The 14,505-nt window shown below is 46.0% G+C and overlaps 1 protein-coding gene across 5 annotated transcripts in view; it reads right to left on the reverse strand.

Annotated features, from left to right (window-relative positions):
- gse1 (Gse1 coiled-coil protein) overlaps positions 1-14,505 on the reverse strand; it is a 40,257-nt gene that overhangs the window by 10,818 nt on the left and 14,934 nt on the right. For 3 of the 5 annotated variants that reach the window (XM_034196859.1, XM_034196860.1, XM_034196858.1), the window contains exons 2-6: positions 14,106-14,303; positions 6,787-6,995; positions 1,710-1,876; positions 1,238-1,429; positions 156-215 (exon numbers count right to left, since the gene is read on the reverse strand). In XM_034196859.1, coding sequence (XP_034052750.1) covers positions 156-215; positions 1,238-1,429; positions 1,710-1,876; positions 6,787-6,995; positions 14,106-14,301 — 824 coding nt within the window. In that variant the 5' untranslated portion in view covers positions 14,302-14,303. Of the gene's footprint in view, positions 1-155; positions 216-1,237; positions 1,430-1,709; positions 1,877-6,786; positions 6,996-14,105; positions 14,304-14,395; positions 14,417-14,505 lie in introns of those variants that run through there. The other 2 variants (XM_034196861.1, XM_034196862.1) reach the window with 2 other exon arrangements.

A 14,505-nucleotide genomic window follows, 5' to 3' on the forward strand; every position in this document is an offset into this window, starting at 1 on the left:
CAGTGCTCTGATCTGCCTGGTTGACAGACCAGGGGCACGCAGCCTGTGAGATTGCCCAGAGCAAGCAGGGTCCTTCTCAGCACACACAGAGTATACACGATCAAACGTAGGAAACATTTCAAATCAATGTATTTTCAAACAAACATCTCACATACATTTTCTGCTGCTGGTGTTTTCTGTGTATGACCACTGGGTTGTCACTCCGATAAAGAACTCTATAAATCAATAAGCAAAGATCCTGAAACAAAACTAATTTTCTTTTTTCTTTCAGTTGTGAGCAGGAAACGTCTCATCTCAGATGTATAAACAGTTCCAGGAATCATTTATGGTAATCTCCCACAAAGCATGCATGAAAAAGCTCCAGATATATGGGATTAAGTGGCAAAACCAGCAGCGGCTCTCTTATGGCTGTTCATATTTTATTCATACGCATAACCGAGCTCGGGTTAAGACTAGGGAAATGGGTCCTGCTATTCACTGCCTTGGGGTAAGAAGCTTAGAAATAAATAAAACTGCTTCATTAATAAATCAATACTGAGTTTTGTTTGCCTTATACTGCAACACATATTAGATACCCATGAAATCTGTCAAATAGGTAGAATGCCTCTGTAATTTAGCAATCAATATAGCATTATTAAAGCAGCTTCGAAGGTTGTAAATGACAATACTGCAGGCTTTGGCAATAAACAGTGATGTAAATGTATGTTTTAATCAGTCTCTTAAAATCTTTTTGACACAGCTGACCAGGATATCTTCAAACAAAGGCCTCTTGGCAGCAGCTTTTCAGACGATGATATAATAAAAAACTTAAGTACAGTCCTCAGTGCATCCGATATGATTAATACTGCACTTATGTGTTTTTCTTGTTAAAAGTGATTCTCTGCCAACTACTTCCTTCCTGCCCATGATAAAACGGTGAGTTTGGTTGTTGTTTTATGCGTTATTTGTATTTGGTTACCTTGAACGTGAACCTGTTTTTTTATTTGTACTGCCATCTGTGAAAGTCACATCTCTTTTCAACTCCAAATGAAATCTCTTACCCAGTCAAATACACATACACATTAAAACAACAATATTTGTACCTCTGGGAACATTTATTCAAGGTCAGCTTTACACAAATGCATTTACTGCTGAGTATAAGCATTACTAATACTTAGCTCCTTTATATGCACTGGCTTGCACAATTTGCTCTCAGAGGAAATAGGTGCTTAGTCAACAAATGAATGGAGAAGCTTACCTGTATGGCGTGAAAGAGGGGTGGGGCAGGTAGCTGGGGTGGTAGTAGGCAGCTGCGGCGGCGGGGTCCAGACCCATGGGCAAAGAGGGCATGCGGAGGGCATCCTCAGTTGTGGCATAGGGCCGGAAACCACGGAGGTACTCTTCTGGTACATGACCAGGGGGCACTGCGTTAGACATCTGTCTGGCCATACTAAAGTTAGGAGAGGGGGGTGGGGGCACAACACAGAAAAAGTGATGGTTAGTTTGACTTGTTTGTGTCTACTGTTGTACACATATACTCACACTCATCGCACCAACGCCAACAAAACAAATGTTTGTAATTTGTTGCGGCTGCTTATTTTAGTGAGTTTAATATATCCATGAATAATTGATCAAGTACTTATCACAATGCAAAGAGAAACTCCATTTTGAATGGAAACCTTGTAAACTCCTTAAATCTAGAGACACAGGCAGAGCAGTGTGTGACTCACTTGAGGGGCTGGAAACGTGAATCCTGCATGACCGCACCGGGGCTGAGACCAAAGGCATAGGGGTTTCCTAGGAGGTGGGCAGGGACTGAAGGGCCACCCTTTTCCTGTGGGTGGTTCCCCTCAGCACCCAGACGCTCCCTGCTGGCCCCGCGAGGCACCGAGTCAGCCTGGAGAGAGATAAAGAGAGAGTCTCAGTCATTGTTTGAGTAGACCTGTGACCGTCACGCTTGTCAATGCTCATGAAGCCCATCCTGTGAGAGGGGAGACGGGGGAAGAATAGGCCTGTGTGTGATGCAGCAGCCTCCTTCACTCTCTCTTCCTACCTCAGGCACCTTTATTCACTTTCCCACAAAAAAACCCTTCCTATAAAAATAGTCGGATAGACATTTCTCTGTCGGGAATCCATGATAAAAACGGAGAAAGCAGGCAAGGTGATGAAAAAAAACATCTGAGCTGTTTTTCTCTAATTGTAAACACGAGATGTCCTACTTGTGATTGATGATGATTAGGTAATGGTAGACGTACTAAGCAGACTTGGATCTTGGCAAAGTGTGTGGGAGACTGTTAATGTGCGCACATAACTTAAACACTAGCATCTACACACAGACAACAAAGTCCAAAATGCAACATCCCTCTGCCTCTGTTTCTCTTACTCTTTCACCTCCCTCTCTTGCCTTTGGCCGCAAGCCTGGTCTCACTTATCCACACACACACACACACACACACACACACACACACACACACACACACACACACACACACACACCACACACACACACACACACACACACACACACACACACACACACACACACACACACACACACACACACACACACACACACACACACACACACACACACACACACACACCACACACACACACACACACACACACACACACACACACACACACACACACACACACACACACACACACACACACACACACACACACACACACACACACACACACACACACACACACACACACACACACACACACACACACACACACAAAATTTCAGAGCTACAAAGACATCCTGCTGTGGGAGTGGGAGTGCGTTTACTGAAGCTCTGGTTTCCCTCTGCCTACTGATGCAACCGCGTAACAGAAAAACTTGTAAGTTGTGCACGGAAATTGTTCATGGAGGGATATAAAGACATGGAGGATTTTTGTGAATATTCATCTCCCAGAAAACGCAATATCAAGTTGAAGGGAACTACTAGAAAGACTGGAACAAAAGGAAAAAGTAAATATAGAGATAAAGACATTAGGTAGATAAGTGAGATCAAGGCGGTTCTTTCCTAAATAAATTAACCTCTGGGATCCCAAGGATTAGTGAGAGACCTTAGAGTAGGACTGTCCTCTCTCTTATTGTCTCGGATCAAATAAATCCAATTTACGGAGCCATTATCTCCACGTCGTGTTCCGCAGCCACTGACCCCGACTGACACTGATGCACTAACATCCAATCTTAAACGCCCCTTATGTTTAGACTCCCCAAACCCCCCTTTGTTTCTTAGACAGCCCCCACGTTGCAGCAGTTTAATGCTACTGTTTTCTTGTTGTCGTTTGTTGCGCTTCACTTCACTTGTCCCCGTAAATCCCCTGCACCACTTCCATCCTTTCAGAGCTTTATGAGCACAGGGAGAAGGTGGACGCTCCCATCCAATCAGCAGCCAACTCGAAAAGAGGTTCATACATGTCAAAAGAAGTCAATATCAGACTGTGGTAGGAGAGTTGCAGAAGCCAAGCTCCTTCTCTTCCACAAAGTCATTTGTTCTTTATCTGCCTTGAAGGCCAACACTACACAACAGCAGATTGGTGGCTGTCTGGAAATTAAGATTTGTTAACTAATACTTCCTGACTTATTACAGAGTAGATATAGTATGTATGTATTACTTGTCAGTGATATGCCTGTAGAAACAGGATGAGCTGCTTTTTGAGTCAGTAAATAAATTGCTATAATCACAATGATGAAACCTTTGCTAACGAAGTGATCAGTGTTTAGCAAAGCTGTCGTTGCTTGACTAACATCACAGATGCAACATGTTTTTGTATTACTTTATGTTTGTTTGTTTGTTGTATTATGTGTGAGGGGAGAGCCCAATGTACACATTTGCCGTCATTTGTGCAACAATTTAAGCCCTGATTAAGCTGTTGCATCTGAAAAGAACCAAATAAGAGAATAAATGTTATATTCAATCCAAATATCGCTCCATTGTACTTTGATGGCATAAACAACACGAGCAAATTCTTTCCAAATCAAATCATGCCTGTTTAAAATCTAATTATATGTGTTGTTGATATCTTGGGTTTTATGGTGACCAGAAGTTGGTGTGAATCATATGTGGGTTGAACCTGTGTTTAATATCCTGCATCACTCACATTGGCGTGTGACAGGGGCATGGTTCCATAATCATGGTCATGACTCAGTAACTGTCCATTTGTGCAATTGCCAGACACAAATTACTACTCAAATTGAATCAACTGTTCCTTTCTGACTAATTTCACAGGAATCCCATCATAAGAGGATGGAAAAACGATCCCCGTGTAAAACAACAAAGCCTGCTGAAACTTCACAATGGTTGGCTTCTTCTATTATAATGTCTTTGAAAACAAAAAACCTTTAATAAAATCATGTCATGGATAAACCTGTTTGTAAATCAGAGTGGCTGCCATGCTGCTATTCTTTGTGCCTTTGTGAGTCTGTGCATGAGCTTGTGTGTGTGTGGATTCAAGCTAGTGGAAACATATGTAAAAGGTGTGGGTGTTACAGGTCAGCACTTTGAAAAGCACATACACCACAAAGATAGAACCTTCCATCCCCATTAGAGAGGCGCCTTAGTCACTCAGGAACCTACACGTCCAACCAGCCATCCCATTGTGACCTTACACCACCTGCCAAAAAACAGCCTTCTATATAAACACACACTATTCACCAGCATCATGCCATATTCAAAGTACAGAGCACAAACACAAGCACTCAGACTCAAAGACATATCCATTAACAGCCATCTTCCTCTGTGTGAGCCAGGCCCCTGTAACCCCCACTGAGGGTGGGAGACCCTGCGCATTGTAGAGCGCTCGTTTACGCCTCTCAGATGGAGCCATGAATCCAAATTGCCAATTAAAAAGCAATTACAGGCAGCAGCGGGAGCAGACTCCTGCAGTCATTAAAGCAAAATGCCAACGCACCAAGCCCTCCCTCCTTCACTGCCTTGCCCATCAGCCCCCTCCTCTGAAAGACAGACTTGTACATCAGCCAGAGAGACACCAATCAACCCTTCCAACACATAAGGAAGGAGGACACATGCAAATGTGCTACACACAAGCTTTTCTTGGACGCTTAACAGGGAATCAAGTGAACAGAGTCCTGCCTCTCTATCCAATATTTTCTCTGTATTTCTCCAACTTCTATGACTCTTTCCGTTTGTCTTGAAATCTTAATTTCTGCTTTGTGTCCCTTTTTCAACTCGCTGCCATTTCTGTAGCTTTGAAAAACACAGGTTGGTCTGGGCATGGCAATAAGGTATTTTGCCCAAAATAAATAACTTGGCATATGACTTGAAAGATAATATTAGAGGTAAACAGGAACAAAGCGAAAGGTCAAAGGGAAAAAGTAAAAGTACCTGAGAAACTAAGCATCATCTTTGTATGCATCCTTCCTAATCAGTTTTAAGCAACGCTCCAGACAGTATCATATTTGTTAAAGAGGGACATTTTGATGGTGTGTATGTGTGTGTCCTTTACAGCCCCCTGGCTCTTTGTGAATCAAATGTGCTTGCTGAAGCGGCGCCGCAGATAGAGGGGAGATGACGCCAGCTTTTGTGACGCTGCCCCTCCTGACCTCTTCCCCTCATCCCACATCACCTCCCTTAACCTCCTCATTCTTTGGTTCGGTGGCCCCACGCTGCTAGAGGCACCACAAACCCAGGAGCGACCTTTTCCATTTGAGCTTGACCTCTTAGACACACAAACACACAACCACTGTGCAAAACCACCCGATGCATGAACGGAGAGTGCTTATGTCCATTTATTTCTCTCTCTGTGCTTAAAAACTTGCTATGCTCAAGGAATGGCATAAAGGATGAAATCACTGGCTCCCGTGTCTCTCTAGCCCCTTCTAGCTCTGGTTGACCCTTGAACTGTGGAAGGGGTCATTTTCGTAAAAGCTGACGCTACAGGGGATGGGGTCAGAGGGGTTGTCCACTGCAGAAAACAATAGCCTGAATGCTACCACACATTGCTGGCTGGATGACCTCCTCTCTCACCCTTTGCTATCCCCTTCTCTTTTTCTCCAGGGAACTGTCGAAGTGTCTCAGAGGTTTCCGGATGTTGCCGAGTGCTGTTCGTAACTGTGCGCTTGGCCTCGGAAATTAGCCCTGAGCCGAGATAAGAAGGCTTAAAGCGAGGCCATAATCCATAATCCACTCCTTATCAAAGCAAGCAGCTCTCCCTCTCTCTCTCCGGTTCTCTCCCCCCCCGCACTACGTAACACTTCAGGGTGACGAGAAGAAGGATGCACTTGACTGCTCAAGTGAAGAGGGTCAGGCTGGAGGTGAGGACAGGGGGGCTTAGTAGGCTAAAGGCTGGGGTTTGGGGAAGGGCTGGGCCAAGGGCAAGAGGGCTAAGTGGGAGGGGGGCTGGAGGGGCACAGATGTTAGCTGCCGTTGACGCTGTCACCTCAATGTCCCAGTGGCAGCTGGCATTGTTTAACTGATGGAGCAATGGGGGGGGCTGAATGACACCGTGGTGAGGGGGTTCTGAGGGAAGCAGACATTCATAGACCTGCAAGCTATGTCACATGTGCATATGTCAAATATGTACTGCCACTAGGGGTTAGAGGCCATCTACAAAATCCACTATTCCCTACAGAGCTTGTTTGTGTTCATGCTTATGCTGGCAAACAAGCTCAAAAATAAAAACAATCTTTGGTGCTTTAAGGAAACTACAAAGAAAGAAAATACCGCACACATGTAAGACTTCCGAAAGAGTGAGAGAGAACACAAAAAAGGGAAGTAAGAGCAGGCTGAAGGTCAGTGTGGTGGGCGTTTGAATGTAGTCTATTACCTGGCGTCCCTCGCTCCTCCAGAGGCCGTTGCTAGTCTTTGTTGGAGCAATGGTGACTACAGGCGGGGTGTTTGGCACGCTGTGGCCGGCGGGGGGGACCAGGACAGGCCCTTGACCAAGGGGACCCCTCTTGGGTGTACTGACTGGAGAGCTGTGGTTGGTGGCAGGGGAGGACACTGGAGAGGACTCACTGCTGATGGAGGATGCAGCTGGAAAAAGAAAGAGGGAAAAACCATGAGTAAAGTTAACAAGTGGAATCAAGAACAGCTCAAAGTCAGGGTTTTGCTTTAATAATTTTAAATCAAATCAAGTTTTATTTATATAGCACATTTATAAATGATTTTTGGTCGAGCTAAAGTGCTGTACATACAATAAAAATAGCCTACAGTAGAGACACTTTACAGCAAATACAACAGCACAGATTGTTCAGAATATCAGTATGATAAAAACGACACCCTCTGTCCTTTGACCCTCACATCGTACAAGGAAAACCTTCCAGAGAAACCCCACAGTTTAAGGGAAAAAAATGGGAGAAACCTCAGGGAGAGCAACAGAGGAGGGATCCCTCTCCCAGGACGGACAGACGTGCAATAGATGCCGTGTGTAAATCGAAGAGATAATACATTTTACACACACACACACACACACACACACACACACACACACACACACACACACACACACACACACACACACACACACACACACACACACACACACACACACACACACACACACACACACACACACACACACACACACACACACACACACACACACCACACACACACACACACACACACACACACACAACACACACACACACACACACACACACACACACACACACACCACACACACACACACACACACACACACACACACACACACACACACACACACACACAGCTCTGTCGCTATGCCACATTAACAAAGCCCTCCAGGGAAACCCTGTAGCGCAGGGTCACGGTCTGGTCACATGCCTCGCTTTCCACACAGCTCGCTTTCTCTCTCTAGTTCCAAAGCTCTCATATGATATGCTCACTTACGTGTATCTCTACGATTTCATCCATCCAACCATGCATCTTTATCTTCCCCATAAAGTCGACACCTTCTGTTTTTCTCGTCTGTGTCCACTGTCTCTTTGCTACTGTGTTTTTTCACATTACTCTTAAAGTCTTCCTTCATTTTCCTGTGTTTTAACCAGTGTCTCTACTTTTTCTTTTCCCTTCCACACTTAGCCTTGCCCCTTCTCCTGACAGTACAGTGTGCTGTAGGTTTCCTCCGCTCAAAGTGAACGCAGCATTACAGTCAAACTGGGTCACAACCCTCTCAATGGAGCACACACTTCGGCGCTGCTGCAAGGGCAGCGGGAGACGAGCATGTATGTGTGTGCTGCATGTACAGGTAGTGTGCTTGGGTACATAAACAGGCTCACGTGCAGCCACAGGAGCTGAAACCTGGGGCCAGTTTTAAGTCTACTTCCTCTCCAATTATCACCATCACAATAACAACTACAGCTCTCTTACCCAACTGCCACAGTATCCTCAGCATCTTCCCTGCCTTGGTTTCCGGGGCAACATAACCTAACAGACAGCGTAAGCTTACAATAGGTGCTGTCAGGATATTGACAGATTTTAAACACCTCATTCTTACTAATACCACTAAATAATGCAAATAATCAATAATGGCAGTGAGGTGACGGTGTAGAAAACATGGTGGTAACAGGCATAGGGAGGGATGGGGGGGAGTTGGGGGGGTAGAAAGAAGAAAAAGATTTGAAGATAAGGTGGTGATGAAACGTGTGATGTGAGACATTAAAATGAAAAATGATAGGAGTTATTTGAGAAAAAAACAGCAAGTGAGAGTGCAAAAGAGGTGCAAGGTGAGGCAGAGAAGAAGACAAGAGGAAAGCAGAGAGATAAGGGGTGGAGATGGGTGAGTGGGTGGCGGGGACAGGGTGGTGGACATGAGGGGGGGAGGCATATCTTGTCTGCACAATGGCAATTAGTGGCCTAATCCTCCCCCCCTCACCTCGGAGAGCCATTACTCTCCCGTGCAAGACTAGGCCAATCAATAGCAGCCCACTCAGCCTGGGGAATGGAGCTACACTTAATACAGCTCTAGTGTCACAGCCTATTCACTCACCACACACAGACACACACTCTCACAACATGCATGCACAACGATGGGGTGGGAGAAGGCTGGAGGGAGGGAAGAAGCAGAGAGGAGAAGACTGCTAAGCAACAGACCTCTACTAGACTCCATCTATTTCTCTCATCCCCCTCGCCTCCCATCTCCTCCTTTCCCATGTAGAGGCAAAGCAGACAGGAGCAGAGGCAGGGCAGACTAAATAATTAAGAGCAGGAAGAGAAGCAGGTGAGGGGAAAAGGAAATGAAAGAGACAAGGGCCGGCGTCTACCACCGGCTTTATTCTCTTCTCGAGTGTGCAGAATCTGTGTTCACGTCTAGGCGCCCTTCCTCGCCACGTACACAACAAAACAAAAACACAAACAGCTATTACTCCTCTATCATTCCCTCCTTCTCCTCCTCGCTCACAACACCCCACACAACCCACCTACCATTTCTTCATACACACCGATTCCTTTTCCTTCTGTTCTTCAAACACAGTGCCAGCCAACCAGACGCAGACCCGTCAGACACAGCGTGCCATTTTCACAAACACATACACTACAGCCAGTAAAGGCCTCATGGGATATGTCTGAGAGAGTTGCTACATGTGTGCATCTATGCAGGTTTCACTTTATTTTCCGGTTCAACCACATAATCTATCAGCCTCTTTCCTTCATCAAGCCTCCATCCCTCCTCCAAGATTTTCTCTTCTCCATTTTCAACCCCCCTGCTCCAATTTCCATACAGATCCCTTTTTTTCATCCTTCCCTCACATGAAAGTGCCATCTGATAGTAAAAAAATCATATGAGCTATGTGATTGGCACCAAGCTGGTGTAATTTCTGCAATATGCGCCTCCCTTTCCATATAGACAGAGAGAAGATGGCCATAGATGGTGGCCTCTGTAGGGAGCAAGAGGAGGAGTGAAGCAAAGCCTGCGTCCCCAGAGTCTAAAACAGGCTCATCAGCTCCCAACCTGCACTTCATTAGATGTACTGATTGTCACTTTCTTGGTGTGTAGGTGTGTGGTGATGGGGTTTGTGTGTGTGTGGTGATGGGGTTTGTGTGTGTGTGAGGTGATGGGGTTGAGAAGGTGGGGGCGCAGAGAAAGAGAGAAAAGGGACAGAAGGAAAGAGCTAGGAAAAAAGGAGAAAAGAAAGCAAGCGCTGCCTTAGTCCCAAGCTGTGTGATTAATGTGAAGCTCCTTTCTCTGTCGCCTCCTCTATTACCAGTCCCACTCTCCCAGACTGCCTCCACACTTGACCGCTCAAGCTGAGCCACACATGCGCACACACAAAAGATACAACCAACAGCAGCAAAAACAAACAAACCAAGCTGTGGTCAGAGGCTGTGGCCAAGTGTTCCTGCATAGACGGCACCTTTTAGTTCAGCCACTGACCCAATCAAAAAGCCACCGCAGCCCTTCAGCAGCTCTTCAGCAGCTATAGCAGCGACTCCCACAGGATCACTAAGCCTTGATGGAAGACAACGCCACACAGAAATGCTTTCGTGTGGCCAAATGGCCCCTACCATTCTTCTGCCACCCCCACTGCCACCTCTGCCAAAATATCCGAGCATAGCCATCCCTCGCCCTGCCAGGCAGAAGGGACTCTCCTCCACCCCACCAATACACCAAACCCTACACCCCCTCCGCCAAATGCCTCCCGCATGCATTACAACAACATCAGCACTTAATTAAACAGTCCATTTCACACCTGGTGTGCATAGCAGTGCCCAGCCAACCCTGCATCCATATGCCACCCCACCAGCAGCACAAGCCTCAACACGTGCACACACACACACACACACACACACACACACACACACACACACACACACACACACACACACACACACACACACACACACACACACACCACACACACACACACACACACACACACACACACACCACACACACACACACACACACACACACACACACACACACACACACACACACACACACACACACACACACACACACACACACACACACACACACACACACACACACACACAACACACACACACACACACACACACACACACACACACAAACATCCACACACATACAGACACACAATAACCACTGATGCACACAATCACAACACACACCTGCTACTACAGTCTTGGCCATGCACTGACAACGCAACACAAAGCCTGTAATCTGCATCACTGAGTGGGGGGAGGGGAGACACACTGTGTGTGTTGCTGTGCCAGTGAGGGAAAGGAAGACGGTACAAGATGGCGGATGGAAATAAGAGGAGCAATCCTCTGTGCCTTTAGCTGACTGTACAAACTGTACATCAGGCTTAAATGCTGCTTCCAAACAGAGCTATGTGAGGCATGAGGTTGCTGTGTATGGAGGAGAGAAACCGAGTGAAAGAGGAAACACACATGAGCTTGTTTGTGAGTGTTTCAGGGACAGTCACAGCCGGAAGGGTTTTGCCTTCAAGAAACACACACACACCCCCTTACGCACGCATACACACACACCCCCTTACGCACACACACGCACCCAGCACAGCGAGGCCCCAGGCAGGCTCCAGATGGAGAGGTCAGAGACACACTGCCCCGATGTCCCAGCATGCTCTGGGCTCCCAGTAAAAAGGGGAGCCTCCGGCCACACACATGCACACACGTACATGTAACGATACTCACAGTCTGACAAACACCACAGGTTTTCACAAATCCACTAATTATTTTCAGTTCCTCTTTTTTGCAGCCAAGTCAGTCCATCTATCTTGTACACCTTTATTCTCCCTCTGTTCATCCTCTCTCCAGGCAGCGCACTACACTTGGTATGAACACAGTCATGACATTCTCGTGTTGTGTCTAAGAAGAAACAACTGAGAGATTGAACCCATGTCTGCCTAATTAATCAGATATCAGCAGGCCTGCCTTTTGGAGGCGGTGTGTTATCTGTGTTGTGTGTTTGCGCACACATGTGAGTGCCATTGTGTGTTGATGCAAGTGTACATTCTTTACGCTGCTCTGACACTCAGTATCCATCACCTCCCCTCTTCATCACAGCACTCAGAGCTATTCATTATACTCGCCGCAGACAAGTGACAATGTATGTGTGTGTATGCTTAAGGGTGTGTGTATAAACAGCAGCCGTCCTCAGGGTCTTAAATCAGTTCAGCCGCCGGTGGCAGTGATACTAGGACTCAAACTAATTCCTCCAGGCCTGATGACAGTCATAGCACCTCATATATACGGCACTACTCATGTAGAAGCATAAACCAGGGGGTGACAGAGAGAAAAAGAGGTTGAGTCAAAGCAGCTAATGAAAGGACAGCAGGCTGCAGCATGCTATGAAATCATAAGGCTTACACAGTTGCAAAGACAACTGTTTGCATGTGTGGGGGTGTTTGGGTGTGGGTGTGTGTGTGTGTTGCCTATAAATACAGGCTCGTCAGACAGAGAAGTGACATGAGCTCCAGGGGCTGCATGCCTCTGCCCACCCTGTAGCAGGGGCTCCTCACACAGCAGAGTTGCCCCTTATGCCTGACGTCTGACTAACCCACACATCACTGCCTTCACCAGCAGAGTCATCAGGCCTCAAAAACAACAAAGGGGCTTTTTTTGTGCTTTTAATAAAAAGGTGGTAAAGCTTAATCACACGGGATCTTATGTCTATTTGTATGACCAAGTCACAGACAGGAACTCTTTGCCTTCAGTTAAAAAATAGAACTAAAACGCACCATGGTGGAAACTGAAAAACATAGATATGTAAAAAAAAAACATACCTGAGAAAACGCAATCCCTGTGTTTTCCAGCTGCAACTGACACAAAGGGGAATAAGCAACAAAGATAAGATGGACAAATTCCAATAAGAAAAGGATAGTTCATGATAACATGAAAAAGGGATGGAAATGGATTTTTCTATTTGGCAGAGACAGACTGAGAAAGTAATAGGGCTGGCATGAAGAGTTGCAGGAGTGAAGAGAGATGAAGGGGAGACGGATTGAGAGGGAGGTGAGGAGAGGTAGGAGCCGAGTTCTCCCTCTCTCTGGGTAATAAATCATTTCCAGGGTTCTGGGTCCCAGGCTGCAGTGGGCTGGGGAGCAAAGTGTCCAGGGACAGCCAGAAAGGAGGGGACCATCTGATTTAAGAGCCAGAGCAAAGGTGGACAGCTGGGGTAGCAGGGCGTCTCCGGGTCCAGGGCACAGGGCCACACATATATATGCACACACCCTTAATACACTTCCTACTGAGGCTCTCCTGTATAGATTCAACTATGTGGCTTTGTTTTTACGAGTTATTAAAACTCTAGGCACTTGGGTTAATCAATTATATTTGAATGTGCATGTGTATAAGAGGCCAGTTTTGCCTTATATACAGGTAATAAAAGAAGAGACGAGAAAGCAACAAACCAAATTCTGAGTACCTATTTCAGACTTAAGGAGTAATTCAGAATTACTGACAAGTTAATTACCAGCAAGTCAGCCACCTGATGCATACTTCACATAAATACAAACACAGGATAATACTCTGCGAGTTGGGAATTCTTTGGCATGTTGTGTGTGTGTGTGTCGACAAGGACAAATGTATGAAGGTGGATTATAACACACCATCATACACGTATTGACGTTCATGCACTCACACAGAGCACATTAAGTGGGTCAGCGAGAGGGACTCCTCTTTGTCCCACTACCTCCAGGGACGACAACTAATTCAATCCTGTGTGGATATCATCCCATAGCTATTAGCAGTTCTGCACTCAGCTACACAAACCGGACATGGCACAGTGCGCACACACACCTAAATACCCACCCTCTTCCACACAAATAAACAACCACACACGTTCACTGTACATGAGGTACACAACACCTGATCCATACGGTTTGCTAATAAAGGTGCTGGATGTAACAATACATACAAGGGTCATGGTTTGATATTATTACAATTTACAAAATATCTTTCAGTCATTGAGGCTTAAACTTGTTGAGAAAAGATACAACTATACTGCCGACCATAACCTGTGAATTTATTCTAAAACCGGCTGCAATCAATCTTTAAAACAATTCCATCACCAAATGAGTTTGCACAGTAAAAGCCACAACAGAGGTTACCTTCTTTAGTTCAATTAATAATACAGCCAAAATGCTGTTGTCCGATAGACTTAAACTTGACAGGGTCATGGAGGTCAAATCTGTGTCAAAGGCTGTAGGGTTTTACCTCGGGGTTCTTCAGCCTGTTTGGCCAGTTTACGTAGGGCTGCAGCAAATCCAGAGTGTGCAGACTGGGCGGCGGGGCTTCCATTGGCTACGATGGAGCCGTTGAGAGGCGACGGGGTGAGGGGGCTGACCGTCGCCGTGGTACGGGTCGCCGTGGAGATCATTCCTAACGATGGTGACTTTGGCTCATGGCTCATGCCTACAAAAGGGAGGAGATTTGTTAAGTATTTATCAATACTGCATTCACGAAGAACCAGCAAAACACTTCGTTAGAATTATCTCCAATCTTACATATAAATGCATATACTGCAAGAAATATGCAGATACCAAGTGTGGCTCCGAGCAGTTTCCTTGGACACAGAGACAGTGAGGAGAGTGTGGTTTCTGTTTGTGACAGCTGG

This window comes from Gymnodraco acuticeps, unplaced genomic scaffold (assembly GCF_902827175.1).
Source record: "Gymnodraco acuticeps unplaced genomic scaffold, fGymAcu1.1, whole genome shotgun sequence".
NCBI classification, from domain to species: Eukaryota; Metazoa; Chordata; class Actinopteri; order Perciformes; family Bathydraconidae; genus Gymnodraco; species Gymnodraco acuticeps.